The 21,767-nt window shown below is 39.0% G+C and overlaps 1 protein-coding gene and 1 pseudogene across 7 annotated transcripts in view; one reads left to right on the top strand and one right to left on the bottom strand.

The window, feature by feature from the left end:
* Positions 1–8,043, top strand: part of fli1 (Fli-1 proto-oncogene, ETS transcription factor) — a 32,439-nt gene extending 24,396 nt beyond the window's left edge. For all 6 annotated transcript variants that reach the window (XM_085130714.1, XM_085130711.1, XM_085130710.1 and 3 more), the window contains 4 exons: positions 1,389–1,448; positions 3,640–3,699; positions 4,544–4,591; positions 4,746–8,043. In XM_085130714.1, coding sequence (XP_084986840.1) covers positions 1,389–1,448; positions 3,640–3,699; positions 4,544–4,591; positions 4,746–5,275 — 698 coding nt within the window. In that variant the 3' untranslated portion in view covers positions 5,276–8,043. The remainder of the gene's footprint in view (positions 1–1,388; positions 1,449–3,639; positions 3,700–4,543; positions 4,592–4,745) is intronic.
* Positions 8,044–10,236: 2,193 nt separating this feature from the next.
* On the bottom strand, positions 10,237–13,988 carry LOC146504141 (ATP-sensitive inward rectifier potassium channel 1 pseudogene; annotated as a pseudogene). The gene is made up of 2 exons (XR_014868683.1): positions 13,793–13,988; positions 10,237–12,188 (listed from the first exon to the last, which is right to left on the bottom strand). The product of XR_014868683.1 is annotated as an ATP-sensitive inward rectifier potassium channel 1 pseudogene (transcript).
* Positions 13,989–21,767: the final 7,779 nt, after the last annotated feature.

Raw genomic sequence — 21,767 nt, 5'->3', positions numbered from 1 at the left:
ATGTTTTGTTTCTTGGTTTAGTTTGGTTTTTCCCCACTTGGACTATATGAGGTAATATGGGTCAAGATGCTCTACCCAGAACACATTTTTAAAAAAGCCAGGCACACTTACAATAATTACTTGATAATGTGTGATTTTTTTCCCCATAACTGAAATCTACAGACTTAGAAAAACACAGGAAATTTTACTAAAATGAATTTAATAGTTTTATGTTTTTAATGACTGATATCTTGCAAGGATCTGATGAAATGGAAATGGAAGTAAATTTCCCATTACTTGTCAGACAAATCTAAGTCAAAGTTAACAAAGTCACCGTTTAATGTCATCAGCTCTATACAAGCATGAAGAGAGATGAAATTGTGTTCAGTTGTTTTCACCTTAATCAGCATAGGAATTGTCTCAGATCTTTACAAAAACCAGCACATGATAACCTTTCAAACATATCTGGTCTTAAAAAGTATCAATTCAGCATCTGATTTATCAAACAAGACAACTACAGACTCGTCCCTCACTGATGGGAAACAGAATTGCCTCTTGACCTTCTAGCAGCTTGCTACTTCAAATCCCTTGTCATCGCCATTGCACCATCTCTATCTGCTGCCCTCTGGGAGCAACGCTGCCGACAAAAAAAAGAAAAAAGAAAAAGTTGGCTGATCACGATAACACCGTTGAGCGCTACTCAGCACAAAGCACGTCTGGCCTCATCATATTTTCCCCTCGTGTTCTGACAATTGTTTGAACTGTTTTACTCCATAATAATACAAACCATCAAGGGTGCTGGGCAGGTGCACTCTGAGTATACAAGGGTGTTCACTGCCAGAGGAACGACACAGCCTCTGTTTTATCTGTTTGTGTCAGAGTGATTGATTGTTACTGGAAGCTGTCCAGCTTCACACTCGGTTAGTTTGAACCACAGACACACACACAGCAGGTAGAGCCCATGGAAACCGGGCCAGTTTGGCTGTTTGTCAAGGTTTCGTGAAAGCCACATGTGTGGGAAGAGAGGATTATAGTGGATATCATGCACATGTATTGTCTTTGTGTGTGTCTCTGTTGTACGTTAATTTGCATCAGTCCCTTTCATTTGTGGTCGGGGTGTTGCAAGCTCTTTAACCAACTGTATTCTCTGTAAAAGATTGTGCCATCTACATTTTAACCACCACAGCAAGCCAAACAAAACCACATTTCCATGTCCAGATATCCTGTGAAGAACATTTTAACGATGTTTTGATGGATTTATTAATGCCCTAACTGTTGGCCAGCTGTAATTGTTAGGATTGGCTTGTGCACCATGGCATTTTATGAATTGTACTTAGCATGTTTTAAAAAAAACAGTAACTGTTTTCCTATTGAAACTTTGTCTGTCCTTTTGTCTTTGTTGTTGTTAGACCCTTCATATGATGCTGTACGGCGGACAGGCTGGTCCAACAACATGCACAGTGGCAAAGGTGAGAGCACACAAATCATCAATAATTGCTTTAGTTTTTCACTGAACAGTAATGGTAGGTATGAGTGGAGCAACTTACTGAGCAGGGGCATGATTCGTGACCAGTGTTGGGACTAACGCGTTATTAAGTAACGCGTTACAGTAACTACGTTATTATTGTGGTAACGAGCACGGTAACTAGTTATTATGTCAAAATCAGGAACGCGTTAGTCGTTACTGGGATTTAGATAGGGTCGTTACTCGTTACTTCGTGTGGTGGCTATCGCGGAACTTCCACAGATTCTGTAACATTAGCAAAAGGTTAATGCAGAAGGAAAAGAGACCCGAGGCAGTCGCCGGTCCAAGTGTGAACTGAAGTTCAGGTAAGAAGTTATGACCTGCGGTCTATCTGGGTCAGATATAAACCAAGTTTAGGTGGAGTTTATTTTCGTTATTCTGACTTTTTCCGTACTGCGTACTAGCTAGCATGACGGAGTTTCTATACAGCTGGGTGGGTGCTATGAAGTTAATCATGTTAAACTTTATTTTGTTCATAAGTTATTAGAGTTGCCAACCGTCCCGTCTGGTATTCAGAGAAAATATTTCTTATTGAGGTGAAAAGGAACAGTTTGTCCCGTAATTCAGCTACAATGAAAAAGACACAAAGCTGGAGTTATTCTGTGTCTTTGCTGCACAGCTGCCTCTTCTTCTTTCATTCTCCCCCTCCCTCTCCCGTTTCTATTTCAATCATGAAAACTGATCAATGATCAGCTGATCGGCTCTCTTGTTTGTTTATCACCCACTTTGCGCCAGAAAGAGGAAACCAGCCGATGTCGCCTTAAACAACAGCAGCACGTTTAAGCTTGATCAGCTGTTGTTAGAATTTATTTAATATTAATTTCTAGTATCAGCTGATGTTTGCTGGAGCCACAGCTGCAAAAAAGCTGCTGGTCATGATATCGGTTTGGTTATCTGGTGAGAGGGAAACATGAAGATGAAACCAGGAGATGTCCTTACTGAATCATCAGAGCTGAACAGGTGATGGAGAAACAGGTTTACCTTTTAGGTGACATGGATGAGTTGAAGGGAACTTATGAACTGTTTCTGAGAGACAGATAACCCCAGGATCCTTTTCTAAGTAGCTGACAGCTGGTAACTGTGCAGGTGCGGATCTAGCAAAGTTTTGCCAGGGGGGCCAAGTAGGGCATTAACCGGGAGAGGGGGGCACAAAGAAATAATTTTCTTTCTTATTCTCATTTAAAATGTCTAGCTTTTAAAAAATAATTATCTGAATCTTACAACAAAGGATTGATAGATTGATGCATATATACCATCAAAACAGTGAACATCACTGTCACAACAGCGTTTGTTTTCATTCAAAGGCTTTATGATTTTTCCTATAATGGCGGGCTGGTCTCTAGTCAAAGTGCCCGGGCCGATTTTTTGTCCCAGTCCAGCCCTATATGCAGCTCATCTGCAGTCTGGTGTTACCTACATCTTCCTATTCAGAAGGCAGAATTTCCGAGTTCTGAGTACAATCAAAGCACCACGACTGCAGTTTTTGTGTTGGATGTGAAAGGCGCACATGACGCTATGACGTAGGCTAGAATCATGGCAGCAGTCAATGATGGTCCAGGCGTGGGATTTCTCTCGTGGAAATGTGCACATTATCTTTTCCTTTCTATTGGTAGGTGGCACAGTGCACTTGTGGCAAGTAAGCAAGCTAGAAGACTGGCAAAGTTGTGGAAGCAACACATTAACAAGAGAATTCTGAGTAAAACCAAAGTTACTTTCCCTAGTAACTAGTTACTTTGAAAGTAACGAGTAACTTGAAGTAACTGAGTTACTTTTGATAGAAGTAACTAGTAATGTAACTAAGTTACTATTTTAAAGTAACTTACCCAACACTGTTCGTGACAAACCCAATCATTTGTTATGGGGTGGAAGTTAAATAGTTTTCAGATACCCTTTAATGCAACTCTGCAGCATGCGAGCAGCCCTTCCAGAATCCACAGAGAGTCTAGACATGTGGGACAGCCTCCTAAAGATTACACTCGGCCAAAAGAAGCACTCATACCACCAGCTACTGCCTTATTTACTTTGGACCACTGCTGGCATTCCTTTAAGATGTGTATATTGGTTATCTGCAAAACACCCCTACTGATGTTTTCTGTGTCTCTCTTGTCCCCCACTTATTCCATTTCTCTCTGCAGGCTCGCCAGTGGTTACTCAAAATGTGACCAAGTCCACTGAGCAACCCAGAGCTCAGCCAGGTACTGGCTTACTTGGTGTCTTTCTTGACCTACTTAGTATAAGCACAGACTCAAATCCGAGTCATACCAGCTTGTCTGTTGTGCCGCTTGTTCTGACAGATCTTTCTTTTAGTCTTTCAGGCGAGACAGTGAAGCATAATCACTCTGTGTTTATCATAGCATTATCTATTCTAAGATCCTGGTATTTTGTGTTTGTTTACTCGACTGATTCTGCTAAAGCTTCTCTTTAAATCCTCCAGCCTTAAGCAAAGTGTTTACTGACACTTACCAACAAGTGTAGTTGCTTCTTCTACTTGCTTTATTATGTGACAAACTTCAGCGTGTAATACTAATTTGTTTTTGTCAGTGTTGCTGTTAGTTGTGTTTACTTCATTTCAAATGTAATGCCATGAAAAAAAGCTATAAAAAGTGAAATTGTATCGATTCATCCAAATCCACCTATTTGAATGGTCGATTCATTGTTATGGATACTAGCATGATAGGATAGATACTTTAGAGTATCTACATACTAAGTTCAGTGTGTCATGCACTATGACAATTATTTGAAGTTGAAAGGTGTATTTTATTGTATCAACTAATAATTGTGGAAAGTAAATATCATAATGATTTATTTGTCATTAAAATGTGTTTAGAATTTGCAAATTAATGATGAGTCATTTCATAAATCATGAAACATAATTTATGGTATGGGTAATGGTATCAGCAGTACTGGCCCTGTATTTACTTGGTTTTACTTGATACCAAGTAAATTTTGGAGATAACCCAAAGAATCTGCAGTATCGCACAACACTAATTGCCATAATACTAGTTGTGATGACTCATAAAGCTCTCCTTTTGCCCACAGACCCTTACCAGGTTCTGGGTCCCACCAGTAGTCGTTTAGCCAACCCAGGTAAGTCTCTCACCATAACCAGGTTTTCAATTCAGCAGCTGTAAAAACACACTTTCTCCAAAACCTTTGAACAGCAATGTTAGTATCTAACTGTGCTTCCAGATGGATGAGAAAGCAACCATGCCTGAACGTTTGCTCTTGTGTTGTCCAATAGGCTCAGGTCAGATCCAGCTGTGGCAGTTCCTCCTGGAGCTCTTGTCTGACAGTGCCAATGCGGGCTGCATCACTTGGGAGGGCACCAATGGCGAGTTCAAGATGACAGATCCAGATGAGGTGGCGCGACGCTGGGGTGAGCGCAAGAGCAAGCCCAACATGAACTATGATAAGCTGAGCCGTGCACTGCGCTACTACTATGACAAAAACATCATGACCAAAGTGCACGGCAAACGCTATGCCTACAAGTTCGACTTCCATGGCATCGCTCAGGCGCTGCAACCGCACCCGACCGAGTCTTCTATGTACAAATACCCCTCGGACCTAGCCTATGTGCCTTCCTACCACACCCACCAGCAGAAGGTCAACTTTGTATCCCCGCACCCTCCATCCATGCCAGTCACCTCCTCCAATTTCTTTGGACCCACTGCTCAGTACTGGAGCTCGCCCACTGCAGGCCTCTACCCCAACCCAAATGTTCCTCGCCATCCTAACACGCATGTGCCATCCCACCTGGGTAGTTATTATTAAAACCACCCTTTCTAATCATCCACCACCCCTTGAACCTCCCCTGGCCCACATCATTTGCTGACATGCACTCTCAATGACGCCAAACCAATGAAGACTGAACTGACAGAGGTATTTTGTCCTCTGAAGAAATTTGATCCAAAATGAAGGATGATTAAACTAAAGGATTTTTTTTGTATGATTATATAAACAACTGGATATTAAGGTCCAAAAAATGGAATACTACTTACCTTTAAATGACTACCAAGTTTTTATTTTTATTTTTTATGATTTATGGACATTTATCTGAGTTTCATGTGCCTTTTCCTTCCTCCTGAAAGCTGCACCTACAGTAGCTGCAAGTGGGTGTTCAAGAAGCTTCCTAAACCAAAGCCTGAAGACAGAAGATAATCCGCAAGTCTGTCTGCCTCATCTTCCCTTTACAGTACCAGACATGGGCCTATTACTTATGGGTCTCAAAAAGCATCCTTCTCAGTATGTACCTTGTCCTGTAAAGCATCTGCCTTTTCATTCATCTAAAGCCTTGACAGGATTTCTTATTCCCACTACATCTAACCTTTTGTTTTGACTGTCTATGTTTTTTTTGTTCTGTTAATCTGCATGTTTTTGTGTGTGTGTGTATGTGGAGAGTCTTCTGGAATTCGCTGGACAAGAAGGAGCTCTCATTGAGGTGGACTTTTCTCAGCACTGAATAAAATTTGGCAACTGGAATATGCCATTCACTATGCCATTTAACTTATCCTCCAAACTGGAAGGCTAGAGAAGAGTTGAATGCAGTTAAGAGGGAAGCGCTGTATGTTTTTGCTGATTTGGGTCAATTCAGTTGCTTAAAATGTTTTCTTGTGAGTTGTTTGCGGCGTTTGAGCTAGGCTAAGTGTTGACTCGATTGTGCCAGGAAAGCTGAGTCAAGATATAATTGCAGTAATTTGTTACAATAATTCAACGTAGGTCAGATGTTTTCACTCGGGGCCACACATTAGGCTATTAAATGTTTGCAGAGTCTTCGCATTTTTCAACCGTGCCATTTCCAGATGTGTTGTCGCTCGACCGTGTCAGTATTAATGTGAATGTCTTCTGGTTTGTGAATTTTTTTAAAAAAGGGATACCCTTTGGCAAAAATCTAAATTTGTCAGAAGTATTCATTTTTATTTTTAAACGTTTGATGAAAAAAAAGTAATTCCTTCACACTTGAGATCATGGATATAGAACACGAACGTGCCTTTTTGCAGATGTGGTCATGTTGACGTGTAGATGTTATCAACTGCCATTTGGTGGCTATTTATTTTCTATCCAAAATTGTCTTAAATGTTCTTCTATTTTGAATATGTGCTGTCCTGAAAATCCTGCCATGCTTTAACTGCTGATTTTGTATTTTTTTTTTACCATATTTTGTCTATTCATTAAAGATGAGACAGCACTTCATCTTAAAGTGCACGCAATGAATTATCACACCACAAATCTGACAATTTTGGACTTTGAAATGGACTCTGACAGTAAAAGCTGCCGTGGTGTCTCTTTACTCTTTGTAGGCCAGTCACGACCATATAGGTCAGCACAGTAGATGTGGCTATGCATCAAGTCATGTTAATAGACAGTTAAGTTGCATTTTTTTTTTTTTTTTTCACCAGGGCTGGATCCTAATTTGAGAGTAACATGTGTGTCTGAATGTTAGTTTCTCACTGATCGTAAAGCCCAGCTAAATGCACATGAATCTCAAGTCAGGATTTCATTACCACAATGTAAGAAGACATATCCATCTTCAGGTGTTCAAAGCTGTTAATATCGGAAGTATTCCTTTAGCGTAACTGAGAATGGACACTTGAATATAAATTACCTGGGAACTTTATCAAAGAACAAATCCGATAAAGTATGACGAGACGAAGCAAAGAAATCCTCAGATTCGCAAGCGCTGTGCGTTTGTCAGACCTATTTTTTATTATTTTATAAGCATCAGTCAACTAGGCATTAAAGCAACTTACTGTATAAATTATGCAGAGTTATTTTCATATGTAACACAGTATTAAAAAAGTCAAGAAAATTAATACACGAGTTGACCTCGGTCAAAAATGCAAAACTTTTAAGTCCATTTCTGCTAGGTGGTTTGTTAAGCCTTTTAAGCGTTTTTATATCTGTACATTTGGGCAATACATTTTACCTTTTTGGGGTTTTTTTTTGGTTTCTCTTTATTGTTATTATTTCTCAAGTTAGTTATAAAATCCTAAGTGCCATTAGGTGTAAACCATATTTTTGTGTATTCCCAAAACCATGAATGCCGCTTGAATGATAACCCGATGGCCGGGGATTCCTTTACTATATATGCAACGTGTGATCATGATGCCTTGTTTCCATTGCCAATCACTTTTCTTGCCAAATGACAGAGTTTCAGGTATTTTATGCAAAATAATACTAACAGTATTATTATCCACGATTAATTTCTTTTGACGATTTATAACATTCAGTGAGCAAATTGAAAGGAGAATATGATTTGTAGTATAAAGAAATTATTCTAATTCACCCTGACTATTCATGTTTCACAAGCATTATCAATGAAAAGGGATCTCTGCTACTTCATATATGCAATGTATTTTGGATATCAAATATGTATATATATATATATATATATATATATATATATATATATTGTGTATGTTTTACAATTAACCAATGTATTATTGTTATTATTGTCATTCCTGCAATGTATGAAGTAATACCTTTTGAAAAAGGGCTTTTGTATAGGAAAATGTGACAAAATAAATATTTTTACCTCTCAATTAATGCCCTGTTGCCTTTTTGTGGTTTCACTAAAAAGTGAGTGCTAATAAAAACAAAGACTCAAAGAAACCGCATCTCTAAAAGCACAGTAGTGTAATATTGACAGTAGCTTGCATAATTACATAATACATCTCCGTTTTGAGTTTGAATTTTTTTTTATATATTTTGTAGAGATGCATCTGAGTTTCATGTCCCTTGTTCATCCTCTTGAAAGATGCACTGAGAATTGCAACTATTTACACACATTTCTTCCTATAGGTCAAAGTTAATGTGTTATATTTGTTTGTCATGGTGAAATCTAATCATTTATGTGTGCAGATGCAAAACCCCTTAGTTTTAATTAGGTCAGAGCAGTGTGAGACTTCTATGTGTCTTCATGGGTTTTCTGAAGGCAGCCTAAAATAATGTTTTTGGCAGTTAAATAGCATCTGTGCATGCTGTCTGTGTCAAACAGCAGCTATGTGGGAGCATACTGGCTAAAATGCATATAATGGAGGCGACCGTGGCTCAGGGGATTGGAAAGCTCATCTGTAACCGGAAGGTTGCCGTTTCGATCCCCCTGCTCTCTTTGTCCTGGTCGTTGTGTCCTTGGGCAAGACGCTTCACCTACAGCCTACTGGTGTTGGCCAGAGGGACCGATGGTGCGATATGGCAGCCTCGCTTCTGTCAGTCTGCCCCAGGGCAGCTGTGGCTACAACTGTAGCTTGCCTCCATCAGTGTGTGAATATGAGAGTGAAGGAAAAGTGGAATTGTAAAGTGCTTTGAGTGCCTAGAAAAGATTGTATATAAATACAATCCATTATTATTATTATAACAGGAAAAGAGAATCGCCATCAGTGTTGGTCAAGTTACTTGAAAAAAGTAATGATTACCTCCCCCAAAAAGTAATCCTGTTACTTTACTGATTACTTATTTTCAAAAGTAATTAATTACTTAGTTACTTTTTAAAAACATGATTTACAACCTGAAAAGGTAATAAAGCGATAGATCTTTCAGCCCAATTCTACTTTTTCTGCATAATCCATCATATAAAATGTAATCAAACGGAACAGTCTCTTTTTAAAACTTGTTTTATTTGTTTTAATCTTTTAACTTTATGCATCAAGCAAAAATTAAATTATACGCAACATTCTCTGACTGGAAGAAATTTGTTTAACATTTAAACCTATTTTCTGCACATTCCAGCACATAAAATAAAATATTTTTCAAATAAATGCAAGTGAAACACAGCAGAAAATAAATAAAATCAAAGACTCAGTGGTCCTGTTGCTCTATTTTCACCTGTATAGCAGGCGGATGTTTGCCCTGTTGCAGGTGTGCCGCAGCGGTCAGTGGAAGAATCTGCGAGTTTGTCTGTGAATTTCCCATTCCGTGGTAGCGTACTCGGTGCTTGCTCTGAAGTAAAAAGAAGTTTTCTTCCCACGCAGTGAACAGCGGACGTTAATGTTTTTGTCGCTTTTTACGGAATCAAACTCAAAGTAAGGTCAGTACTTCCACGCTTTAAACGCTGCACGCTCATACTCTCTCCCGCACTCGATATATTATCCATTGTTGATCTGCACATAGCTGTTGCCACAAACGTAGCGCTCGCTTACGTCATTGTCATGAGAAACTCTCGCAAAAAAATCACGGTTTCAGTAAGGCAGCGTGCCTACGGGAAAGTAACAGTAATCTAATTACCGTTTTTGCAATAGTAATCCCTTACTTTACTCGTTATGTGTTACTGCCCATCTCTGATCGCCATCACAGACATTTTTTTGTTTTTTTAAATTGAAATATCATTCTGGAGCATGTACCATCTTTATTTTTTTCTAGTAATTTCACCTATTGATTTGCAACATTGTGGTCAGACTTTTACATGAGAGCATATGCCTGCGAACAGAGAGCTGCTCTTGGGTCTACCTTAATAATGAACTGTATGTGGTGCTGTTTCTCCAAATAGTGAATTTTGGTTTCATGTTCTGACCCTGAAATCTAAATAATGGTTTTGTAAGCTCCCAGCTGTCATCTCGTGAATTCTTACGCTAGTTTGTCTTTCCCTTCCTGTTTGATGTCACAACCTTACACTGTGTACAGCTAAAACAGCCACAGTAGAGGTTGGCACCAGTCACAGTATATGCTTTGACCTTTTGTGATCACAAGTCCTTGTAAGGAGCTTTGATTCCTTCAGATGGACAGTAGAAACAGTAAAATGGCACAAACACTGTATTTGGGGTGAATTTATTTTTTTTATTAATATCAACATTTTCTCCCTGAGAGAGAATACAAAAAGACTTTACAAACACAAATGCATACTGTACTCAGTGCTGCACGCTTGTTTCCTACCAACTTTGTTCTCTTCATTTAAAATATACAAAGAAACAAACAAACAGAACAGACACGAAACTATATAAACTAGTGTTGAAAAGACTTGCGCCAGTACCCAACCATTTGCCTGTACCTCAGAATCTGAATAAGAATAAGAATAATCCAGTTCTTAATTCCAATTAAGAATATTCCAGTGTTTCAAGTTCATGTGTCAATTCTTCTACACGCTATGGCAGTACTTAAAGAAAACTTCAACTTTGGTGTTTTCTCACCAAAGGCAACAACATTGCTTCTTCAACTGCATTGTGAGGGTTAAATACAGTTTTATACATTGGTTTGTTTTTCTTCATGTCCATGCTCTATGAACCTGAGGTGAGGCAAGTGGTAAAACAGAAGAGCTTTTCTTCATTTAAAGCAGGAGCATACTTTGTTCCTGCATTGAAGCGTGTTGTATAACCAGGCCTCCCTTTTTGAAAACAGGCTTATGGTCAGCAGACAGTGGCAGGTGTGGTTTTATATCTAAATAGTTCACAATAATGTTATGGAATTGATGGTGGCTTAAAAACACACACACACACACACATACACACACACACACAAAAGAAGTGCAAGTAAGCAGATTTCTTTACTTCATATCTAAATGCTACACAGTGGGCTGCCATTTCTATTTGTGTTGCTTTCCACCTCTTACATTTTGGTGGCATCTTGGGACTCAGTGATTTCTATCACCTCAAAGCCGGGATTGTCTTGTCCTTCTCTGGAGTGGTGATGATGACCCTTGATATTGTGGAAACAATAGGCGCAGTGTGCAGTGGCTACTGGCACCACTTTGGAGAAGTTGGAGAAATCGACTCTGTATTTGTTATCCCTGCTCCTTGAGATGATGGGCAAGAAGCTGTAGCCCCACATAATTTCCCGAGGAATATAGGAGGTCCGCACTTGACAAGAAGCACTTGTGGACTCCGCTGTGCCGTCCAGGAAGACGACCAGCTCAAAGTCTTGATTGTGGAGTGTGTCAACTGCGACCTCAAAGAAGGGGCTGCTTTTGTCGATTATGTGATGGAGAGTGAGAGGACAAATAAAGAAGAGGTTGTCCTTCCCAGCATCCACCATAAAATCAATGTTCACCTGATCCATGATTATCGTCTCTCCATCTTGTGTGGTTGTCGTTCTCAGGAGCTTACCGTAGATCTGGCTGCCAATCATCAGACTCTTACGTAGGTTGGCAACTCTGATTGAAAGGCAAAGATAGTCATTTCTGGGGCTAATCACAGCCATTGGACTAAATGAGATGGTTTTAGCTCTCTTTTTAGGTAAAGAGATCTTGGCCATTATAAGACCACACATGAAGCAATTAATAATTGCTCCGAGGACTGACTGGATAGTGACAAGAGCAACAGCACCCGGGCAGTGAGGTGTGAGTGCTCGTACGCCATACCCAATAGTGGTCTGTGTTTCAAGGGAGTAGAGATATGCTGTGGTGAGTCCTGCAACACCCCAAACACATGGAGTGTGATCTGGTGAGGGGTTTTGCCAGGTCAGATCTCCATTATTACGCACAATCCAGTACCACAGCAGACCGAAAATGAACCAGGTGAGGGTGTGAGTTGCAGTGAAATTGAAGAAAACGAACCGCCATCGGGCCTCCACCAAGGTGGTCCAGAAATCTGCCAGGAAGGCAAAGTGTTTGCTGTACTTGACGTTTCCATATTCAATGTTGCAGCGGCCATCTTTGGTCACTAGCCTGGTCCTGTGATTTCTTCTTTCATCCAGATACTTCCTGATTCTTGTGCCTATGGATCCACACATTTTGTTTTTTGTTTCACAAGCCAGCAGCCTAAAATACAATAAAATAGGAAATGATGTAACGTGGATATGCACAACACGTAAATACGTAATAGCAAATCATTAAACAGTCTCTAGACCAAAGATGCTATGATAATGACAAAAAAATATTGAGAAAAAGAAATATGCTCTGCACTCGTTATAATAAAGAAGAATATAAAACTGACTAATAATCGCTTAGTTTCCTTAATATTGACAAAAAGCACACAATTTGAGTTCTATATTCAATTTGAAACATAAAAAACAATGAAATAACATAATTGTAAATGAAAAAACAATGATTCTTGAACTTTAAGAGGCAGATTTTATATTTTATTTCAGGGCATTTTCTACTTTTTGATACCCTGTTGAAAGATTTTACTCCTTGCCGCATGATTAGCTGAGTCTCACTGTAAACTCCCTATGCACAGCCTCAAATATTCCAAGCTTCCCTGTCCCACAGTAAATTTAATCATCACTGAATGCCTGTAATCCTAAATGCAGCGCTGCAGTGGAGTCCTGACATTAATGAGAAACAAAAGTTTCCACTGAAGCATAACATGTAAGTGTTCCAAATAAACCAAATAATTCGGGAACTTTGGTCCTACGCAAGTGTCTAAACACAAGGATCATCTTTGTTTGCTGAGTTTCAATGTAGCATAACTTAACGTGGCATTAAAATAATTTGAGCAAACCCAGCCAGAAGGGGAACAGCTCACAGGCATAACAATCTTTGACTTTATTCAAGCTTTTAGTTCTCTCATAAGTCTGGTGCTTGATGGATGGTAGCTGGCAGTGTTGGCTGTGCAGAGGTTTCCAAATAAGTATGGCCTCTGTTCTTGCCAAGCCATTCAAACAGCCATTTGGATCATGCTGTGCTTGTTAGCAAGTGTGAAGTAGGACAAAAAAGCACAGCGAGTTTATTTTTTTGTTTGCAGTCCTCAAAGCTCAAATCGTGACATTTTGCCAAAAGAAACCTGATAATTACACGTTGTTGCTTGTTGGCAAGCTTTAATGCTTTTAGAAGCAAACCTAGTCATTTTACACCTAATCATTAGGTCACCATGTTGTCATGCTGTAACAAGATATGTGCTGAAGTAATTTCCAATTATATAAGCTTTTTAATTGCAGATATGATAAGTACAAAAAAACAGGTAGAATCACAATTGAAAACGTGACATAGAAGAGAACTCTTGATATGCGTCCTCATAGCTGTAAATGTACATTAAAACTGCTCAAAGTTTAACATTTAAAGCATAGTATATTAGAAGTTTAGTATATTCAAAGTTTAAATGTAATTCATGTTTGTAAAGCAGTACATGTACATTTCTGTATTTAATTTTTTCTGTAGTGAAAATTTAGTTCATGGATTTTTTTTGGATTGAGCAATTCTTGCTGTGACTGAAATGCTGTAGCAAAAACACTTTCTTAAAGCTACCCATAAAAAAATCACGACTGGTATGTTATGTATGTTTTTCGTCTAATATGTACATTGCTGTGGTAGAAACAAACCAAAAACAGGTCACGAGTGAAGTAACCTTGTTAAACTTCCTTGAAGTAAAAATGTACATGTGAAAATTCATACTTTAAAAATAAAAGACCTGAAGCCAAACTCACCGAAGTGAAAACTTCACGTCGAAAAGTCAGTTTCGTCTCTGTCTTTCTTGCTTCCAGCTGATTGGGACAGTTTAGGCGTGTCCCTCTCTTGTGCTTGCTGATCTGTACCTGAGTGGCTTTATATCGTCCTGTCTCAATGTGCTGGAATCACCCAGGTGATGTTTACGCCCACAGACACATCAAGTGTCCCCACCCCCATCCCCACTTCTGACTCAAAACATACACATGACCAGGCATCCTAAGACACACACCCATGCACATGCTTCCCAAGTTAGAAGAAATACGGTTTATTTCATACATGCTTGGCACCTAGAGCCACCCTGACCTCTGTGCATCACACTTCGTGCCTATTGTGGTGTCAGAGTTCCTCTAAATTCACAGTTTGTTGGTTCTTTTTTGCGGCTTTCGTGCAGTTGCCTTCGCATTTCGATATTGTGTGGTGTTGACACCACACGTTTCGTGTTCTGGATGCTGATGACGAAACAGACTGTGTTGCATTATTTACTGTAAACTCTATGCACACATAATATTATTGACAGTTTGGGAGGAAATATTTTCTTTGCTTTTTTTTTTTGAACAGTGAGACCATTTTCTGTGTTTGAAGTTTTTTAACAAGTATGTTGTCCATTTAACAAGTAGCGTGTATATTTCACAATTAAGTCATGCACTTTACCAAAAATTACCGCTACAAAAATATAAAATGCACACTGCATGTGTAGTGCTAGCACTGTCAATAAAACATCTGCACTCACACTGTTCACAATTCTGAGTTATCAGAATTCTCTAAGCAAAAAACACTTTCCCCTCTTTACTGTTGTGGTAAACCGTTCCATTGTGGTGGAATACAGCAATAAGTGCAACACGTGCATTGCACTGCACCATTAGGTGTGGTGCAAATGCTGCAAGGTCAGCGGTCAGTCAGGAATCAAATGATTTCATCATTCTAAATGATTTCTTGCCATGTGGCTATTAGCTACAAGACCACATGTTGGTCTGCTTTAACAACATATGAACATATATTCATATCATTACCATATGAATTTAATGGTAATGAAATTCACGGTTTGTTTTCACGGTTATTAAAAGATTTTTTCTAAAGCTCCTGCAAGTACTGCAGGGTCTTTTTTCTACTTTTACAACTAATTATGGGGTACATGCTACATCACTGTACCAGCATGCATTAAAATGCTTAAAGATATTATGCTTTACATTTGAGCCAAAAGTTCATACACAAATTTAGTCTCTGCTGCAGTCTCAAGTGACAAACTCAAACTTGTCGGCTGATTTTGTTATTTTCTTCTTCTTTCTTTTGAATGGCACAAAATTATCACAGCGCTCTAGTTACTGGTCAGCTTTGTGGCTATTTGTCTCACAGTAAAAGAAAACAATGCCAGTTCCTGTCCAGCTTAACTAAAAGATTTAGCTGACCAGTGCTTGTTTCTGGATCACTTTTGGAAGAAAAGGTTTGAAGTCATTCAGTTAGTATTAATGATCATGTGATGAATAATTAAAAAAAAGAAGTGTTGTATAAAACAGGAACATGTCTCCTCATACTCTGCCACTTGCATGATGGTATCATTAACTTTCAACCACACCACCCAAAATTGAGGACTGTTTAAAAGTTGGTGATCAAAGGCAGTCAGTCTATCAGTGTGAACTCAAAAAAAGGTTGTTTTTTTTGTCTTTGATTTCTTTAACGCCAAAGTGTAATAATGGTTTACCAGAGTGGATAATTATCTTTTTGTAATAGGGAATAGACCACGACTGACTGAAGCCTGTCCCATTTGTCATGGGGTGAAAGCCAGTGTACAGCCTGGAAAGGTTGTCAACCATTCACTTTCACACCTACAGTGTGGAGTTAGGATTGGCTATAAATTTATGATAATCAACCCCACGCATGTCTTTAGACTGTAGGTAGGAAGCCAGAGTACCTGGAGACAAGATTTGCAGACAGGCAGAGAACATACAAATTCCACAATGAAAGAACCCAGACTGGATTTGAATCCAGGATATTTGTACTGAGAGGCAATAGTGGTACCACAGAAACACCATGCTGCTCAGTACGGCAAAACATTTATACTGTATTTAAACATATAAAGAAAAGAGTTTTGCGCAGTAGTGTGGATGGAGATCTGACTTTATTTCTTTATTATTTAATAAAGATGAAGTTACAAAGCCTCCTATAAAAGAGTTAAAGTCCATCTAACTATTTCAGCTGGTTTCCCCCTAAAGTTATGTTATGTGTCAGTCCAAGGCCATCATTGTCAAACAGTGTTGGCCTCCTGCTCCTTTAATGGGTGCTGTGTTAAAAAAAAAAAAAAAAAGCCTATAGGGAAAAAACTGTCACTTTTTGTTCTTACATCCCTGGTGGTACAAGGATTTTGAGATTTTCAAATCTCTGGTGCCTTTTGGTGGCATGATATGAAATATATAAGTGAAACATTTATTATGCAGGTTTAGAGACACCTTCTCCTCTAGCAATGCTGTACTACTTACCACTGCACAGCAGAAAGTGGCCTTCATAACACAGGAGTCTTTCTTTTTATTGGTCTCATATCACCCTTTGAAATACAAAAAGAAATCAAGGCCAGTGAACAGTTGTACAGTTTTATTTTTCAGTGGGGTGATATTTTAGCATTTTGGTGTCATTTCACATTATACAGTATTTTATTTGTTTTTATTCCTCGCAAGCCTTTGTGCGATTGCAGAGTGGTGAGGTGAGAAAAAAACAACTTTGAATGAGAGAAGTGATTTAAGCTTATAAAAAAAGGGGTTTTGTATTTTATTTCCTCTTCACTGAGTTAATTGTTTTCATCTACTAATGCAAGCTGAAGTCCTTTGAATTGTGGGAGGGAAGCAGTAAGGCAAGAACATATGAGAAAATGAAGTCGAGGGCAAAACTGCGTATGCTATCCGATCCCTGTGAACAGATCAAATAATGCCATACCTAAGACACGAGCTTCGATTTCGTACACATTTCTTAGCAATAGGATTAGTGAGGCCTACTGAGAACAAGAACCGAATATTGTTTTTGAAGAGACAATGTTCAGTTCATCCTTACTAGTTGTTCACTTGCCTGAATGATTCCCTTGCTCTATACTACAAATTCTAAATGTTCAAAACAGCAAAAGTTTACACCACTGCAGTACTCGGTGTCCTGTTCTTCAGGTCTTGAGCTAGGACTCTTCCGGTAATAACCATACTTGCTCTGAATTCAACTGAAAACTCTAAATATAAACTATAAACAATCCTAAAAAAAAAAACCCATTTGTTTTTATTTTCATCATAATGAAAAATGCTGTTTGTGGTGTTTCAGTCTGTCAGTGAAATCAAGAGAGATCCCAAGAAATGTATAAGATTTCTCTTTAGCGTGAGAATACACTAACAAACAAGTGTTGCCTAAGATAATGGAAGATTGTGGAAGGAAGCAAGCCAACAAAAACTCTTTAAATAGTTTTGTTATGTCAGTCCATGCATGTAGCGCAGACAGAAACAGATACTAAAATGCAATCTATTTAGTCTCTTCAATTGGAGACTAAATGTGAAAAGCTTTTATGACAACAAATATTTCCCCAAAACTTAGATTCTAATATTCCAGTTCAGAGGCCATAGTACTCTGTTTTAAGGATCTTTCTGCTTGCAAATGCTAAACTTCTTACAGAAGAGCAATATAGGAATTATTGCCTGCTATACCCATTATCACCACATAGTGTCACTGTGTCAGGGCAGTACAGTGGTGTCTATAAAAGGATCATTCACTTTCTCTTCACCCAGTTAAAAGTGTAGAACAACAAAACAGGATTTATGATTTGAACAGTCATGGATGCAAAAGACTACATTTAAAAATGTTCTTACGGTGTTGATACATTTTGATACAATTACAGCAGTTTGCTTCTATAGTGAAATATTACAGCACAACTCCAATTTCAAAAAGTAAAATATAAACAACAGACTGCAGGGATTTACAAATCCTATAAACCCATATTTCCTGCTTTTTTAGCAGAACATAGAAGACACGTGAAATGTTAAAACTGTGACTTTTATGGAAAATATTAGCTTAATTTGAGTTTGATGGCAACAACACATCTCAAAAAATGGAACGGGGGAGACAAAAAGGCTGTTAAAAAGAAACAAGTGGGGCAACATTTGACAAATAATTAGGTTAACTGGGTATAAAAAATCTTAGAGAGCCAGAGTTTGTCAAAAGTTAAGATGGGCAAAGATGTACAAAGCTACAAAAATTTTAGAGTCATGTTCTTTAATTTAAAACTGCAAATACAGAAAATCTCATAGTACACAGAATCTGGAGAAAACTGTGGGCAAGCAACAAGGCTGAAAATCAACAGTGGATGCCCGTGATCTTCAGGTCTTCGGACAGCACAGCATTAAATCCAGGCATGGAAATCACTGCATGGGCTCAGGAACAGTTCCAGAAATCAGTGTCTGTGAACATAGTTCAGGGTGCCATACATGAAATTCAGGGTACAGTTCTGTCATGTAAAGAAGAAGCCATATGTGAACATATGAATGCCATCACCCTCTCTGGGCCAAAGCTAATTTAAAATGGAATTAGTGGAAAACTGCTCTGTGGTCGAACAGGTTGAAATTTGAAATTCTTTTCTGGAAAACATGGACATTGTATCCTCCAGAATAAAGAGGAGTGGGACCAGCACTCACTTCAAAAGCCTGAATCTCTGGTGGTAGAAAGGAGAATTAGCTTGCATGGAATTGGCAGCTTGAACATCAGGAAAGGCTGCAACAGTGCAGAAAGGCACATATATGTTATAGCATAGCATATACCCATCAAGATGGCCTTGAAATGAGAGCAACACTACAAATCAATTCAACATGACCCATTTTTTTTCTTAAAATGGTCCATTTTCTTAGTTCAAGCATTTGATATGTTGTCTATGTTCCGTTAAGGATAAAATATGTGAGGTTTTCAGATCATTACACTTTGTTTTTATTTACATTTTCCACTGCACACCAACTCTTTTTGGAATTGTGGTTGTAATTCTAAAAAGTCACCGACTGCTATTATCTTGCCAATAAAAATAATAAGATCAGTGCGCCATTAGGAAGCAGTCCAAGCTTTGTTCACACATAAAACAAGGGCAGTGGGCTGACTTAAGCTTCACATTTATATTATTTACAATTTAAATACTAAATACCAAATTTAATACCAAAAGTTTGCTTGCCTTTAAAAATTGTATATAACTAAAAACAATTCACTGATGGTTACTGCACCTAAATATTTCTTTATAAAATGATGCGAGCTAGAGAACTAGACAATGTTGAGTAAGTTGGACAAATTGTTTGATAATTTACACATTACTGATACCAAGCACATCTTTCTTCTAAATGCAGTGACTGTTTTGTCATAATATGAAATTCCGACCTACAGCTTTGCCCCTAAGGTTTGTAGGGGCAAAAATTAAAAAAACAAACAAACAAAAAACACTTGTTTCAAGTATTATAGATATATAACATAGATGAAAGTATAAGGCCATGTTAGTCTTTGAATTCCGGTGTTCCCAGTCCCATTGCCCTGTCATTCAGTTTGTCTTTGCAGACATTTGTGACATTGTGTGGATTGTTCTAAAGAGCTCACTGAATTCAAGCCGGGTACTATAATAGAATACCAGCATCAACTGTAAGCAGTATTATTGCAGAATGGAACTGTTTACAAACCGCAGAAACTCAGTCATGTGGGGTTGCAGAGTGGTTAGACACATCACTGAAAGTTGCTGAAACAGCTGAAACCTCCTCTGGCATTAACATCAGCATGAAACCTGTACTATGGGAGCTTCATATCATGGGTTTCCATGGCCGAGCAGCTCCTGGAGGTGTAATTTCCATTTGGCCATACAATGTATGAGACTATAGCAGTAAAAATCATAGCAGCTTCAAACTTCAGAAATCCTGCTAAACTATTCAGTGCTCTGTATTATGCCCTCCTAGTGCTATATTTTTTTCCCGGCTAGCCTCTGATTTTTCATTCCCACTGTGTTCTGGGTTGATGGTAACAATGCACTTCATCGTTGTGCCATAAGCTCTGACAAGAGGATCAATCAGAGCTAATGAAGCCTAGGAGGAGGTGAGAGAAGTGTAAGAGGGACGGCGCCGAAGGGGGACTTGGTGGGAACGTGAGGATGGAGGCGGGTGTGGCGGTGCCAAGGAGGCAGTGAGGGGGATTAAGAAAAATGGCACTTCCATCTCACTATATGCGAGGAGTTCTTTTCCATTTCCTCACTTCCTGTGGAATAACACACACCATTATCTGTGGACCACAATCTGCTGACCTATGATACTATCATTACATTGCAGAGAAATGGGCATTGCCGACATTTCTACATCGTACATTTCCCTTTTGCAATCTCTACTATTTGTAAAGATTTAAACCGCAGCTTACCCAGTGCTTGCTATCCTCATATATTTTTCATTTTGTAGGAAGGAAATCAAGAATAACTGCATTGAAAAGAGGACATACCACGCGTTTTTTTCATATGGAAATTTCTGCACTGATGGATATTAAATCAGACTGGAAGCATACATGACACTTAACAACATTTGTATTATGCTTCTTTATCCTGCAGTTCACCTTAGCAGGATAATACCATCTCATGCTTCTAATGGATTATTTATTACAGGAACAACAAAGAGCCTATTATACTGCACACCCCTTAAGCATCATACAAATGGGTGTACAATATACACAGGTTTCCTTCAAGCACTTGTAATAGCAAAATGTGCTAGGAAGCTTTATTAATGAATGATGTGTGGTTAATGTGATATGTGTAAAGTGAACTGCAGGGATTTCTCCACAGCATGAAGTGGAGAAGTAATAAGGTGGAAGGGGGTTCAAGCTTTGATCAGTCGTGTAACCTCAGGAGGGGAAATAATTAAACATGCCCCAGATCTGAACAACTCGAAGCCACGCGGGGCTCATCCACACCCGGGATCGGCACAGCTGTTGCTGAAGGACCTGAATTATTACAATTAAAATCACCAACATTTCATTATTACCGTCGAGCTTAGCGCCGTTAACCCTGAGTACGGTCCAGAACTCATAACCCTCGGCCAAATCCCAAGTTCCTCATTATTGCAGCTTCGCTCATTGATGTCCCATAATCCGCTGTCATCGCTTCCCCAGTCCCAGTGAATCCTGGGAAACAAAAACAAGAGTCTATCCTGGTGACAGGAAGCAGTGGGTGGGGGGTGATGTGCAGAAAAAAAGGGGGGGGGGGGCTGCAGAGTCATAAATATCCTCCCAAACTCAGTGTAGGATGTACGAGAAGAGCCTTTCTGGTAATAGCTGCTTCTGTTGCTCCTCCCCTACTTATCATCATCTCCTTATCTTTCTTTCTCTCTGCTCTCATTTTCATCTTTCGTCGTCTGTTAAGTGGAGAGCGCACATTCAGTTTTCTGTATGTCATGCTAATAACATCTCAGTGTCAAGCATCCACCTCTCTGCCTGCAGCCTGATGGGTATCATATTTTGTGTACATATTACCCTGGTAACAAAATTTGAAATATGATCAATGAATATCTACATGGATGTATTTGAATAAACTCCACACTGATCATTGCCCCATGAGCTCAGTGACCATCAGCATGGCTGATGGGACCGCATGAGACTATAGTTTCAGTTTGGTTTATACAGGCATCCTTTATTCTACGTTAGGTGCTGGTGTGTGACTTGAAAAATGAAATTCAAGGTCCAAAGGGTCCTTTTCACTCTTTTTAGCACCTCCTTCACCTCTGTCTCGTATGTTTTGGTTCTTTTTTTCCCTTTTCAGCTCTTATTTGTCTTGCTCCGGCTATTTTTCGTATGAGATCTCTTTTCACTGTTTCTACTTTTTTATGTCTCTCTCAACCCCTCAGGGTGTTTTTTCAACTGCAGTTCTAGAGCAATTGATTATACCACACTACTGTACATGACTGCTCTTTCCCTGTCTGCAGCCAAACACACACA

The sequence above is a fragment of the Neolamprologus multifasciatus genome, chromosome 14 (assembly GCF_963576455.1).
Source record: "Neolamprologus multifasciatus chromosome 14, fNeoMul1.2, whole genome shotgun sequence".
In the NCBI taxonomy this organism is placed as follows: domain Eukaryota; kingdom Metazoa; phylum Chordata; class Actinopteri; order Cichliformes; family Cichlidae; genus Neolamprologus; species Neolamprologus multifasciatus.
This window is presented reverse-complemented; position numbering and strand designations above follow the sequence as displayed.